We start from the raw sequence: 14,149 nt of genomic DNA on the forward strand, positions 1-14,149 counted from the left end.
ACTTATACACTCAGTGCAAACCAACTTAACTATTACAATAAGCAAAAAAACACCAAAAAACAACAGTTCAGTAGTCGATTTACTTCAGAAAGTTGTTTACTAGTGACTGTAGGATGCTCCTGAACTTTCGTTCACCCTTATTTACCCATTTTGGTTGGTTCACCCCTGCAAAAATTTTATTCACCCTGGGGTGAACCATTCACCACTTTAAGAAACACTGTACAATGTAATGTGTTCAGCGGTAATCTGCACCCCCAAAATTTGAATATGCACCCGATTTTCCTATATATTCCAGAATTTTGACCTTGTTTACCAATTTTTGACCCGTGTTTTACCAAACGATAAGGTACATAAATCGACTCTCGAACCCCAGCTCGCACTACCACGCCAAATTAATCTGAAAAAAATGTTTGCCATACACTGGTTTAGAAGGGTAAAAATTGCGCGCGGGTAAATGAATTATTATCGACAATTTTAAGCATGACACTTTTTTTCGCATTTGCCTATCCTAGAACAGGGGTTACCAACTTTTTTCATAACAATTCAGACTGAACCTCACGGGCCAAATAATTGTAAAGAATGGCCTCACTAATACTCATTCCCCACCAAACAAAAATCCTGGACCTGTCCCTTTTATGACCAATGAAGCTATTTTTTTTTATTGTAGAACTCGTAGGTCCTAGGACTATCATAACAGAGTTTATTGCACTAATATCATAACAGAGTTTATTGCACTAATTGACTCCAGGCCTATTGCTCTTTATCATTGTTGAATTTTATATTGTTGTAATTAACATAGAAATTGATGTTTTGTGAATTAACGTAAAACTAAGAATTGCATTGCTATGTTGCTGTGGTCATGGGACTTAAAATACTAGAGACCAACTTGACGCTGATTTGCATAATAACATTGCCATGTACTCTCCTGTTTAGCTAAAGAAAAAAACACTGATTTTAACACATTTTTCATAATTTCACTGTTTTAACATTTAAGCTCCATATTTCACTAAGCAATGTTTTTATTGTATTGAAACAGTGGCCGGTTTAGTATAATGTAAATTATTATACAGTAAAGTAACCGTAAAAACACATGGGCTATATGGATATGAAACAAATTATATCCAAAGTTTTTTAACTGCGGATAGGTATATGCCACTGAAGGCTGGCCAATTCAATGCAAGCAACCTTAATGTATTTTGGCATGATTTTAATTGCACATGGGTTGACTTGGAAAATTAAGGTTACTTAAGTTACATGCCTGTTGCAGTCACACTATGGCACATTTTTGCAACTCTTATTATAAATACCCACTCAAAAAATGCTAGAATGACTGCTTAAAACAGTTCCAGTTTAAAGTTTCAAGAATATGCTATTCCTAGTTATAAACCTCATTATATTAATTTAAAATATAATACATTTCAGGTTCAAGACATTCATTGTTGTCAGTATGGATGCAGAAATAGGTTCGGAGGTTTTTCGGATGATGAACAACTTGGACATACAAGGCCTATTGCAGCTACCCCAAATTCAAATAAGGCCTTTGCTGCCTTCTTTAGTCCGCATGTCGCTTTGCACTTCACTGGATTCTAGTACCATCTGGCAAGAGGATAGAAAGTACTTACTTCAACTGCTTTCTGGTATTGATGCAGTAAATGATGTCATTGCGCTTCTTTCTGTCCACTTTCAGGAGCTAGAGAGTGACGCTAAGAGTGAACAGAAGACTCGTATCAAGCAGGGAAACTCAACTGGTGAAAGCTTTGTAACCAATAACGCCAAGCAACATGGAATAATCAATGAATTTGAACGAAGTGAACCATCAAGAAAAATGAGACTTGTTTTATCAGAGTTTATGCCATACATTTTACAGCTTGAAATAAAAAAAACAATTTCCCTAAATAGTACAATTGAAAATGAGCTTTTTACCAGCAGTGCTTACTTTCATGACATCTCAGATGTGCTTTGTATTTTGTGCGCAGAATTACCCGACCTTTTACCCCTTCCCCTTGTGGCAGAAGCACTGCTCTATTTCAAGCAAGGCATTTCTGTAATTTGTAAACTAATGGCAAACAATTCTGAATCTTTTCTAGCAGTTTCACAAGCGATTTTAAATGCAACCCAAGATACATCTGACAGATTGTCCAATGTAAAACATGAAAATCTAAGATGTTTGGCCTTAAAAGAGTTGTGTGCTTTAAGTCCTGATCACATCCTAACAATTAGGCAAATGTGTATTGACAGCTGCCAATTGCCTCAGCTGACTGTGATGCTCACTATGGATTATGCAAACAGCTTCAAAGAGGATTCAACAGAATTTTCTCGATCAACAGGTGAGCTAGTTTACTTTGCAAGTGGTCTTTTGCTTGGAAATGATCTACAAATCAGGTCTTGGTTTGCATTGTACATAAGGCAAAACAAGGTGCAAGAGGAATGTCTTCTGCGCCAACAGCTTGTGAAAGAGTTACACCGAATTGTCAAAACCGCAGAGATAAACACAGACAACCAATCCAACTCCATGTACATACTTTTAGATGAGCATTGCTTAAGGGCGTCTGCAATCATTAGGCTCTACTGTGCCCTAAAAGCTATTGCAAGTGTTAAATTTTCTCAACAAGAATCAGATTTACTATTGAGACTTATTACTTGCTTCCCACCTCTGACACCAATGGGGATAAGATTTGTATCCTTGGCATTGGGAATGTTACTTGCCTGCCCTTTGCTAGTAGGCCCTGAACAAGAAAGCCAGGTTATTTTGTGGATAAAGTGGCTTGCCAGTCATTCAACTGAAATGGAAAATGTTGGCCCAGAGGGGTGCTCATTTGCAGAACAGCTTCTGCTTACAGCGATTCACTTGCACGGTGATAGAAGAGCTGCTGCCATTAGACTTGCCTGTTCTACCCTTGGTATGCGGATGAAGGTCAGTTTTGCTTCATTAAACCGCTTAAAGCATATTTTCACTGAGGAAATTTTTCCCACACATGTCGTTGCGGCGCATGCAACCAAAGTACCTGTGACAAAGGACTTAAACGACACCATTCCGGGTTACTTGCCTGTTCACTGTGTCTACCAACTTCTAAAAACAAGGGCATTTTCGGAAAGCCATATATCAGTGCGTGACTGGGTTTTTGAGCAGATTTGTTCTTCTACAGCTCCCCTTCATCCTCAACTTCAACCTCTGATACAGCAGTACGTTCTTACAACTGTAACCCCACTTCCAAAGGCTGTTCAGATGAAAGAAGGTGCCCTGATTAATAAACCGTTCTCTGAAGAACAGATTCTAAGTGTATTCCACAAGAAATCCTCAGGATTAAAGTTACACACACTAACCGCAAAACTGTTAATGCTCTACTATGTTTTACAGTATGAAGACTCGCTTCTTGGCAACATGAAAAACTTAACAGCCCTTGCTAATAAACCTAAACGCTATTCTTCAAATTTAATCAATCAGATACCAGTGAATCTCCTGCTGTACAAAGCGCAGCAACAACCAAAGTGTTCACAAGGCCTTTATCCCTCTCTTCTAGGCCTGCTTATTACACATTTGCCACATTTATGCTTGTTGGGAAATTGGATGCATGATTTAGACTTGTTAAGCAATGCGTCCATGTCAGCAGTGTCTCAACACTTCCTGGACAAAACCACAAAAAACTCCAGCAACATTAACTTCACCAAAAGTGTCTTTTTTGAAGGTTTGCAACGGGCATCTGTAAATCCAGCGCCTGCTCTTATGCACCTGCAATGCTTGACAAGTCACCTTGTCACACCTGATAATTGCATTAAATTCACCAAGGTATTCTGCAAGGGCCTCTTGTATTTGTTGCACCACAAGGTTTCAAGAAGGGTGCGACAAGAAGCACAAAAACTGTGGTTGAAGTTAAACTCGGTCATTCCTGTGCAGCTTTGGGTATTGACAGTGTCTTATCTGCAAGCCTCTGATTCAAAGCTTGGCACTGCATCCCTGCACCAATCTGAGGTAACGTTTGAAAGCATGACCAAAAATCCCCTTTTACCTCTAAACGTTGACAGAAGGATTTTAAAATGTCCAGACTTGCTTCCAATTGTATTGCGAATCCTTTCTGGTTGCCTATCTGCCTCTCAGTCATTTGTAACTGCTCTGATGAAAACCAACCCAACTGCCGACACTAAGTCGACTGCTGTCATGAGAAGCGCCAGTCCCATTGCAATGCTATCAATTGACGACAATGAAAAAGAGGAATTGAAACTGGCTTTAAATGCAGCACAAAGTAGCGCAGCTGTTCAGATGCTGATAGAGATCTGTAAGTCACCTGATGATACCAAAAGCAAAGATCCCAGTAAAGATAAAACCCTAAATCTCTTGTCCAATCAGAGAGAGGTACAATGTTTGCTTTGTTCACATCTTCATCAAATGTTTATTGGAAACCCAGTTGTTGCAAAGTTGGTTCATTTTCAGGTAGAGGAAGTTCGTGAATATTTGGTTTTGTTTTATTTTTTTCAAAAATGTTATCTTTATTCAGGGCTATGCCATGGACATGATTCCAGTTTTATGTGCTGGAGTCCCTTCAATGCATATTTGTCTGGACTTTATTCCAGAAATTTTGCAGCAGAGTAATTCTTCCCAACATTTGTTTGCTTTCGAGTTGGCCTCTCACATTTCCTGCCAATATCCGCTGCCAAAATCTTTGGCAATCGCAAGGTTGTGTGTTAGCACAATATCAACTCTTATCACAGGTATATTTGATATATTGTTTTTGTAAATGCTAAAAGTTTATGAAACTTGAATTGTTAAAACATAAGCTTTGGATTTATTTATATGTGTCTGTACTGTAGTTATCTGCAATAACTTGATTTAACTATTTTTGTTTCCAAACGTTGAACAGTTTTATATTAAATATTAAAATAAGGCAGTTAAAAAATAAATTTTAGTCATATCCTTATTTGAATAAAGGTATTAACTACTTTTTATGTTAATAGTTGTTCCATCGAATCAGCGAAGTACGTTCTTTTCAAAAGCGATTGCCACCTTCGACAACTTTTCAAGGGCCTTTCCACCGCTTACATATGACTGTGTTAATGTTCTACAACAACTAGGGCGAATTGTTAAGGCAGAAATTTCCTCAAACCATTCTCTTATGTCATCAAGCTATGTGGTATCATCAGAGGATTGGTCTCTTGAGAAAGATCAGTTTTTTCACAACCTTTCACTGCCTGACAATTGCAAAGAAAATGAACTGATTAACCTTTATTGTGAAATTAAGAAAACATTTTACAAAATAAGTCAGTCGGCTCAAACTGCATAAAAGAGCATTTACACATTCTTGGTGTTTATCTTAGGTAAACTTTATTTGTGTTTGCACTATTACCTTACATTGTACAAGCATTTAAGCAAATGCAAACACCAAGTAAACATGATTGTGAATAAAACTCCATATCTTGATGTATACCGACACACCATCACATCTAATAACCCAAATCAATGGAAAATACTTTGTGGTTTGGCAAACCATTACATAATATAAAGTACGATGTAAGCTGTGTGCAACATTTCAACTGTATAAACAAAAACTCCATACTTAAAAATACCTTTTGTATATGGTACATGAAATAATCCTTGTATTGCACCACCCAGCAAACGAATTCTAATCAGTTGCTAACATGTTGGGTTGGGCCAATACAAAATCGTTGTTGTGTGATAAATAGAAAGAAACAAAGTAAAACAATGTTTTTTATATAAAGAAATTCACTAATCCATTGGTGCGTTACATTGCATAGAATTCCAAACCTGTTGACAATTTCAGCAGGATTTATTTCACCCAAATGTATGCATTAGGGATATTCAAAAAAAAAAATTAAGACCGTAATAACAAATTAGTATAAAGCAGGTAACATAAACGATTACTGTTTAGCTTTATAATACAAAATTATGATGCCTATTACAGTTCGCTTAAATTATCGTAACATTTTAAGCACTTGAATAAATTGGTCCGCTTATTTTGGTTTCTAAGAGTATTAAAGCTTAGGATTTTCCTGCAATTTGTCAGACCGAAAAAAGAACAAAAAATTGTAAGTTGACATACTTCCACATTTTGTCGTATTCTGTTTTTTTAAGACGTCGAAATAGATTACAAAATGTATAGCTATTCAATGTTTAAATTATAAAGCGAAAATAATTGAGTGCCATGCAAACGACATACAATGTTTGTTTTTGAATAGCCCTAGCACATACACCACTGACACACTATGCACATCGGAAGAAAGATGTATTTACATAGAAGGGATCTAAAATAGAATTAAAAGGTTAGCATTTATTAGATAAAGTACTCGTACACAATTGTTAAGACCCAAGACTTGAACATAGCTGTGTACAGTGCAACAAACCGATACCTAAAGCAAAAGTGATGCTAATGCCATTTCACCAACAAACCAGTAAAACTTTAGTTAATTGACTATAGCCAATTCTTTTACATCTTGCTTTAGTTCGTCCAATAAGATATCAGCGTGCAGTTTTCGCTTGGCGGTTAGAAACCCTTTAGCTGAGCTGTTGGGGGGACCTTTAGGTAGGCGACTTACACCAACTGGAACACCATCTTGAAATTTTTTGCCCAACAAAGGACTGGAACCAGGAGTAGAGGCAGGAGATGCTCCTTTTATAAAACAAAATTTTATATTTAAAAAAAAAGGATTATGTATGTGAATTTAAAGCAAAAGGTACCCTTTTTTATTTTGAAATATTACCCATTTAATCAGATTACAATTAAATTTCAATTAGTCAAATGTTCCTATTTCAAGACGAATAAGTTAAATATTTGGATGTATGACAAAAGTGCACAGCTAACTTAATTAACGGTTTAAGGCAGGGATGTCCAACCTGCGGCCCGCCTGATATTTACGTGCGGGTCACCACTAATTCTCACTTTCAGTAACCTTTATTAAAAACAGTTGTTTCGAATATCATCAAAACGTGAAGATCGCGCAGTATTTGATGTAGGCATAATCTTGTGTTTTTTATAATCGAGTCTAATGTCGCATTTCAACATCCATCGAGCACTTTGTGCACCCATCATTGCTAAGTAAAATGTTTGTTTTTCTGAATGTGTGTGTTTTCCGGACCGTTTTAAGGAAATATGTCAGCCCAAACACGTGAAAACTTAAATTTTCGCATATTTGCGCATAAGTTCACTCTCGAAGAACGGGTGTTTATAAGTTAGGTTGTTTTATGACGTACGATATGACGCAACTTATGACGTCACCCCTTTAATTTGAGAGATTTTGCGGCCCATCGAAATTTTTAAAGTGGCAATGCGGCCCGTTCTGCTAAAAGATTGGACATCCCTGGTTTAAGGAATAGTTTCATCATTATATAACTATCCACAATACATCTAAATCAAAAGTTTATTTTGGATAGTTTAAATAGAAGTCTAACAAACATTCATCACATAACCAAACCTAGCTTGAGTAACTTAACAGTCCATAGTACAACAATAAATTTCGATGGCTTTAATAAAAACAAGGGCTTTCTATTCAGCTGTACATCTTTTAATAACTAAAATCGAAAGAAAAAAAAACACTGTTTCGCCATTGCAGCAAACTAACCTTGTGAGTTGACAAACTGTCTGCGTCTTTGCAACCATGGACTTGATCCGCCAACGGGTGTACTTGATCCAGACACGGAATCACCTGGGCTTAACTGTACAATAAAACATACTTAATCTCACAAGATACTTTTTTTGGAAAACGTAACGGTAAAAGTATTAAATGTCGATGGAGAGCTTGTAAAGTGTTTTCCACTATTAAGTTTTGTTTGGCCCATAAAGTCATTAGATTAATTCACAAAATGCCTTTCTTAAAAATTACTTTTTTTGATTCAAGTGTAAATGTACCAGAATAAATTGCATTACAATACTGGACTTTCAGTAAAACGTTTGCATGTACATAAAATGGCAATTTATATTATATAATGTGAACTAAATTAACCATTAAACAAAAATAGTTAGCATAAAACATTTTTTGTAGCAGCAAATTTTTAACTCGATGGTTTTCTTATTTTTAATATAATAAAACACGACCGCCAAATAGAGTGGATTACTGTTATACCCAAAACTTACCATTGAACTATTAGTGGCAAGCGGAGATGTCTTTTGGTGCATGCTATGCTTAGCTTTGGGTAGATATCCCCACGAGTTGTCTGTTGGACTATCTTTGGTGCCCTTTCTTGGAAACCATGGGCTACCTGAGGAAAATAATATCAAGTTAAAAACCTATTTTTTACTATGAATAAACCATTAAATTTGTTGTCTAATTTAAATAATTAATCTTGGCATGGTCGTACAATAGCGACAAAGTTTAAAGCTGATTACATATATTATTGATTGGTAAATGACAAAAAGGTAAACAATATTAGGTTTGAAAAATTGTACCTGAAGCGCTTAACAATTAAAAAAATCAGGACTTTTAACCTACAGATAAAATAAATATTGCACAGAAAGCTCAAACGTATATATATATATATAATATATATACATTATATAAAGATTGGGAATAGTTTAGACTCTTTTGTTTAGACAACTTCACTTTTTATGAAACTAATTTTTAGCACATTTAGACACTTATGTACAGCATAAATTGATTTGTTATCAATCAGGTTCATTTTACTTATATGTTGTTACATTTGTGAACAAAACATCATAGCCGGCTAGCTTAGCTTAGCAATTCTGGGCTTGAACCTGCCTTAGGCCCTTAGCATGTTTACATTGAAATTTATCAATACCAACCTGAAGGTGAGTTGGATAGAGATCCATTTTTATTCTTTCTGGATGGCTTAGGACTGTGTTTAGGACTTCTGGATTCTGAAAACATAAGATGACAAAACAATATTCACACCAACACTCTGTTATTCTGTTTCATTTTTTTTAGTATGACAGGTCTTAATGGTAAAGTCAGGTTAAATGCAGTGTTTTATTTTATACCATCCAATATCATCAGACAGAGCAAGTATATACTTTGGTACAATCATGTTTTAGAGTAAAAAATACTATGGCAATATCATTAACCTCTGACTGGACTGAAATTCAACAGTCAACACATTTTACTTTGTTACTTTGAAACTAGTACAACTCCTAAAAAATCACTATTTTACAACACCTTACCAAAACTTCTGTCAGGACTTGTATCCCTGCTCCCCTGAGGACTAGCAAGGGGCGAGGTTGAACGTATTCCTTTCAAGCCAGAACGCCCATTAATGAACTTACGATGCATCAGTGGACTGTTTTCTCGTGAACTGCAATATAATGCATGTAGAAAACAAAGTAGAAACATCTTAAACTGGCGTACTTTAAAAGAATGTAAACAACAAGTGTGAAAATTTTTGTAGATATTCATATTTTTACTTTGTGTGCATTGCATGTTGTCAACCATACCTGATACAAGGGGATACAGAATCTTCAGAGCTGTCATATCCAAGTCCATCCCTGTTTCTTGCTGCTCTGCTTGCAGAATGCTTTTTCGGGTTTCGGCCAGAACCAAGCAGACAGTACATATCAGCTTTGTTCTCTTCTCTTGCTTTTTTACACAAAGTTTTGAAGGCATTCTACAACAAAAACTTGCTTTAGACACCTATTGGCTGCTGCATTACCTGTTCTAATTATTTTCTTTATGTGGTTAGGAAAGCATAACACAAAATAATAAAACATGAAAGATGATTTGATACCTTCAACGTCAAGAAGTATTTTTAATTCAAACAGTGCATTAAAACATTATTAATGTAGTGATCATTTATTTTCCCTTTTAATAAATTTGAAGTATTTTTAAAAAAGTATTATAGAAGTAGCAAAAAAACACACGTACACACAATCCATGGAGCTCGTATTATAAAAAAACAAATTTTATTATGTGTAAAATGCAAGCCTAATTTGTGTTTTTTTTAAAGACGGGGTTTAATAACAAACAATTAACTTAACAAAAAAACACATTAACAGTGAATACAAAAATAATTTTGATTCTGTAACGTTTTAAAAGCTTGATGTTTATATTTATTGGTTGCACGGAAGGGATTAGAAAGGTTACAGTAGGTAAGGTACAGACTTAAAGGTCACATAGTCATGTAGTTGGCAGATTTTTATTGTGCAATATTAGCATTGTGTTTATAACATATGCCGAATGATAAAAAAAAAAAAACAGGCGGTCTTATCTCATAAATAATCTTTTAGTTGACTGCCCAGGGGGACATAATAAAAATTGTAGTGAAAGTCGTTTTGCAAATTGCAAATTACAAGATGTTAAACAACTTTGATTTAGCAGTTAACCTGTGCAGAGCCGGTATCATCATATTCAATCACAATGCAGGTAAGAACACCAATTTCTGGATGTTTGCTTGTGTGGTTGCGTAAATCTGTTGGCACCTCTTTTGCAGGATGAATGATGCGTACCGATGTCAATTTTCCAAACTCTTGGAATTGCTCATATACCTACAAAATTTTTCAGCCGACATTGAATTACAAGCATCAGGTCTATGTAATATTTAAAAAAAGACTTCCTAGCTTTCATAAACTATTTCTTTAGCCAAACAAAGCATTGTGATACCATCTCTACGCTTTTTTAAATACTACAAGTATGTGTTCTACGTACAACATCCATGTTTGGCACCACTGTATCTTCTGGCAACTTGTACAGCAAGGTTCTTATGGACGTTGTGGGTAGGTCTATGTCAGGAAGTGTCTCCTTTCGACGAACCTTTGTACCCTGAAAACATTATAAAACGTTCATATTATTACCATATCTAATAATGCAAATTTCCTGTTGATGAACGTTACCAAGCAGACCTATATTAATTCATTTATTCCAAATAAAAATACATGGCACAATAGCTAGTCAAAGATAAGATACTTTAGTGAATAGGTAGTGCTCAGCCTAATTTAACGTGAATTTAAAAGACGTTTAACGCTTTGCATTTAATGATGCACTTCAGTTTAAGAACCACTACACTAAATAAAATACTGCAATTTTGGATTAAGTAACACTATTTTCAAGATACAATGATACTCACTAGAGATAGACCAATATGTTGGTTTACCAATAATATCAGCCGATATTTGATTTCTACCGATATATCAGGATCGGTAAATGTAGGCTTATACTTTGGCCGATATTTTAGTACGAAAATATGATGTACTTTTTCCAGTATAACAAACAATTTACCTATTTTTTATTAAAATAAATTTGGTCTTAACATCACGCCAAGTTAGTATGCAAAATAAAAGTTCATTAATTAATTATTAAAGGTATATAAACGAAAACGTTATTTGGATTTTACTTTCAATTAATTCAAGTTTTGAACATTCCCAGACACATAAAAAAAATCGGTATCGGTCCAAAAAAGTGATACGATATCTAATACTCACTGGTTTGTTTAATTCCAATGTGGTAGATTTTAATATGCTGTATGCGGTAATTCTCCAATCAGATCTTGAAAGATTTTTGAGCTTTTTAAAACTTGTCAATAGTTTTACTGAGACATATCCCATGCGGTTTCTCTTCACATGTTTTAACAAAAATTTGTCCTGGTAAACAAAAAAATGATGGTTTATGTGAAGTATCAGCAATTATTTAGTATATATGTTGTTTTAACTTTTATAACTCCAGTTTCATAAGCCTATTCACACACTATGTTACAAAGGCAAGTAATCAACTGCACAATAAATCATTTTCAATGTTTGCCAATGTAAACAATAATATGCAGAGCTGAAATGCTGATAACATTTTGTTTAAAGTTTCATATTTGCAATTTGACCAGTGGCCTATATCGAGTCAAGCAAAAGTTTATTAAATTTGAGTAAAATCTGTCTAATACCTTCATTTTACATCAGTGTTTTAATATAATGATGGGTTATTTCAATGCTTTTTAAATAGAATGCATTTTTAATTTGTACTTAAATCGGTACCAGTATTATAATAATAAAAAAGGTATTTACTTTGACAAGATTGTCATCAGAAAAATAATGCTCCAACAATTGCCTCATCTTAGTTTCTAATTCCACAGAGGGTGGAGTCCAAGTAGGATCTTCCTTGAGAATTTCAAGAAAATCTTTACCCTGTGATATTTAAAGGTTAAAAAACACAATACTATAAAGATGCAAGCTTGCATTGAAACTTCTTAATCAAGATGATGTCTATCTACTCGACCTTTTTGGCTTTGCAATTCATTGACATAGAATTTATAGTTTTTTAAGTATTTTAACTTTTGGAACAAGGTTGGTATTTTTTTAGCCTTATATTTCTTTAAAATAGTTTTATTCTTACATCTTCGTCTTCTCCTCCGCTGCTCAACACAACCTCACTTTCATCCTGAAGCTTGGTAACCTGGGAAACAACCGCATATACACATATTTATGTTATATAATTATGTGAAAAGGGGTTTTATTAAGTAGCACACTACGCAAATTTTAATTCACAAGAAATTACATTTAGGCGAGGAGTTTCAGAAGGTGTTAAATATTGTATAAGATGAAAAACACAGAGTAGAGAGTTCTTTAGCCACTGGTATTACTTACCTGGGTAATGTTTACCTGCTGTATTATAGTTCTTTTTGAAACTCTTACATTTAGGAATGGAGTTTTACATGGTGTTAAATATTGTATAATATGAAAAAAACAGAGTAGAGAGTTCTTTAGCCACTGGTATTACCTTACCTGGGTAATTTTTACTTGAGGTATTATAGTTCTTTCTTGAAACTCTTGTAAACTGTCATTTACCTCTGAACAGTTATTGTTATTTTGGGGGAGATTGGCATCCATGATTGCACCAAGACCGAACACATAAATTTTTCTAATGCCTAAACATGCGTCTACACTATACAACAAGCCTGGTGATCAAAATACAACATAGCATGATATTTCCTTATATCAGTTCAACAACAAATGTAAATTAGGCGTACAATAAACAATAGTGATCAAACGTAGAAATCGGAAAAAACTAAGACCATAGCCGGCCAACAGTAATCATGACTAAATTGCGTTTGCCGACAGCGCACAGCTTTCGGGGATTAACAACGTAGTTTAATTGGGGTAGACGGAAACGACGGTAATTGTATCATAATTGACCTGACCTGATGAAAACTCACGTAAAACATATTGCTGGCACGTTGGCAACTGACTGATCGACTGCCAATTGCCACAATAGTCAAGTGGACAGACGCTAAGCACTGTGTATAGTCCTATACATTTTAAATCATTTCTGTTCGCATCCACTTGTGGCACGCTCACAATTTTATCCTTTTTGCAGGACCTTTATTGCAACAATTATAACTCTGCTAACATTAAGTCGACTACAGGTCAAACTATACTGACCAGGCTGCCTACCGTGGTTGCTAAAGTTATACGCCACTATTTAATATTTGTCTCGTGCGTTTTGCACCCATATTGATCGAAAAATAATAAAAAACACGCTGGTGAATATTTTTTAATGAAGGCTAGAGTATAACGTTGGCGGAATCACGTACTTGATACTCAAAACATTTGTCACCGTTAATTAATTTTTACACATTTCTGGTTCATATGTTAACACAGAATGTTGCATTTCTATTAACAAACAAGCGCTTTACATATCATGCCTAATTTCCAAGATACGCTCGGATTATTTTATCGGCTACAATTATATAGCATTTCTTCTTCAGTTTGTAGAAGAAGTCGATTACTGGTTTGTTATTGTTCTACTCGTGCCAGAAAATCAAGAGGGCACTCAGGACCACTTTGTGGGCGCACGTGCGCCGCCGTCAAAACTAAACGATGGCTGCAGCCAGGATTCTCTTTGGGTAGGGTGATAAAAAATTCAGTGATGTAATAAAATAACGTCATGCCGTGATTTTGTATCACATATAATTCTAAAAACATTACCTGTTGTTCTTCAGCGAACTCGTGCAAGAATTTTCAGCTGAATTCAGTTTAATCAAAGCCCGACAAAAATGCTTTTATTTGAAGTCAAGTCATTTGAAAACAGTGAATTAAGTGCACCTGCTAAGTCAATTTTTTGACTTAAGACATTACAACACTTGGGATCATATTGCTCAAAACAGTTAAATTCTAATTTAATAAAAAATTGTAGCCTATTGTAGAGTTTATCAGTCACACAGCGCAACATGCCATATTAGGATATGCATAGCGCCTTTCGAGCTAAATAGATT

The 14,149-nt window shown here is 35.0% G+C and overlaps 2 protein-coding genes across 2 annotated transcripts; one reads left to right on the top strand and one right to left on the bottom strand.

The window, feature by feature from the left end:
- The first annotated feature begins 1,428 nt into the window (after positions 1–1,428).
- Positions 1,429–5,957, top strand: LOC146140819 (integrator complex subunit 2-like). The gene is made up of 3 exons (XM_083391556.1): positions 1,429–4,429; positions 4,494–4,707; positions 4,951–5,957. The coding sequence occupies exons 1-3, from the start codon at positions 1,448–1,450 to the stop codon at positions 5,274–5,276; spliced, it is 3,522 nt and encodes a 1,173-aa protein (XP_083247682.1). The 5' UTR covers positions 1,429–1,447; the 3' UTR covers positions 5,277–5,957.
- LOC146140820 (la-related protein 6-like) lies at positions 5,264–12,828 on the bottom strand. The gene is made up of 12 exons (XM_083391557.1): positions 12,660–12,828; positions 12,271–12,330; positions 11,943–12,062; positions 11,373–11,531; positions 10,600–10,713; positions 10,278–10,439; positions 9,393–9,562; positions 9,123–9,253; positions 8,748–8,822; positions 8,082–8,206; positions 7,570–7,663; positions 5,264–6,620 (listed from the first exon to the last, which is right to left on the bottom strand). Exons 1-12 carry the CDS (start codon positions 12,762–12,764, stop codon positions 6,415–6,417), a joined length of 1,521 nt encoding a protein of 506 aa, XP_083247683.1. The 5' UTR covers positions 12,765–12,828; the 3' UTR covers positions 5,264–6,414.
- Between the last annotated feature and the right edge of the window lie 1,321 nt (positions 12,829–14,149).

Source organism: Ascidiella aspersa, chromosome 6, assembly GCF_963924565.1.
Source record: "Ascidiella aspersa chromosome 6, kaAscAspe10.2, whole genome shotgun sequence".
NCBI classification, from domain to species: Eukaryota; Metazoa; Chordata; class Ascidiacea; order Phlebobranchia; family Ascidiidae; genus Ascidiella; species Ascidiella aspersa.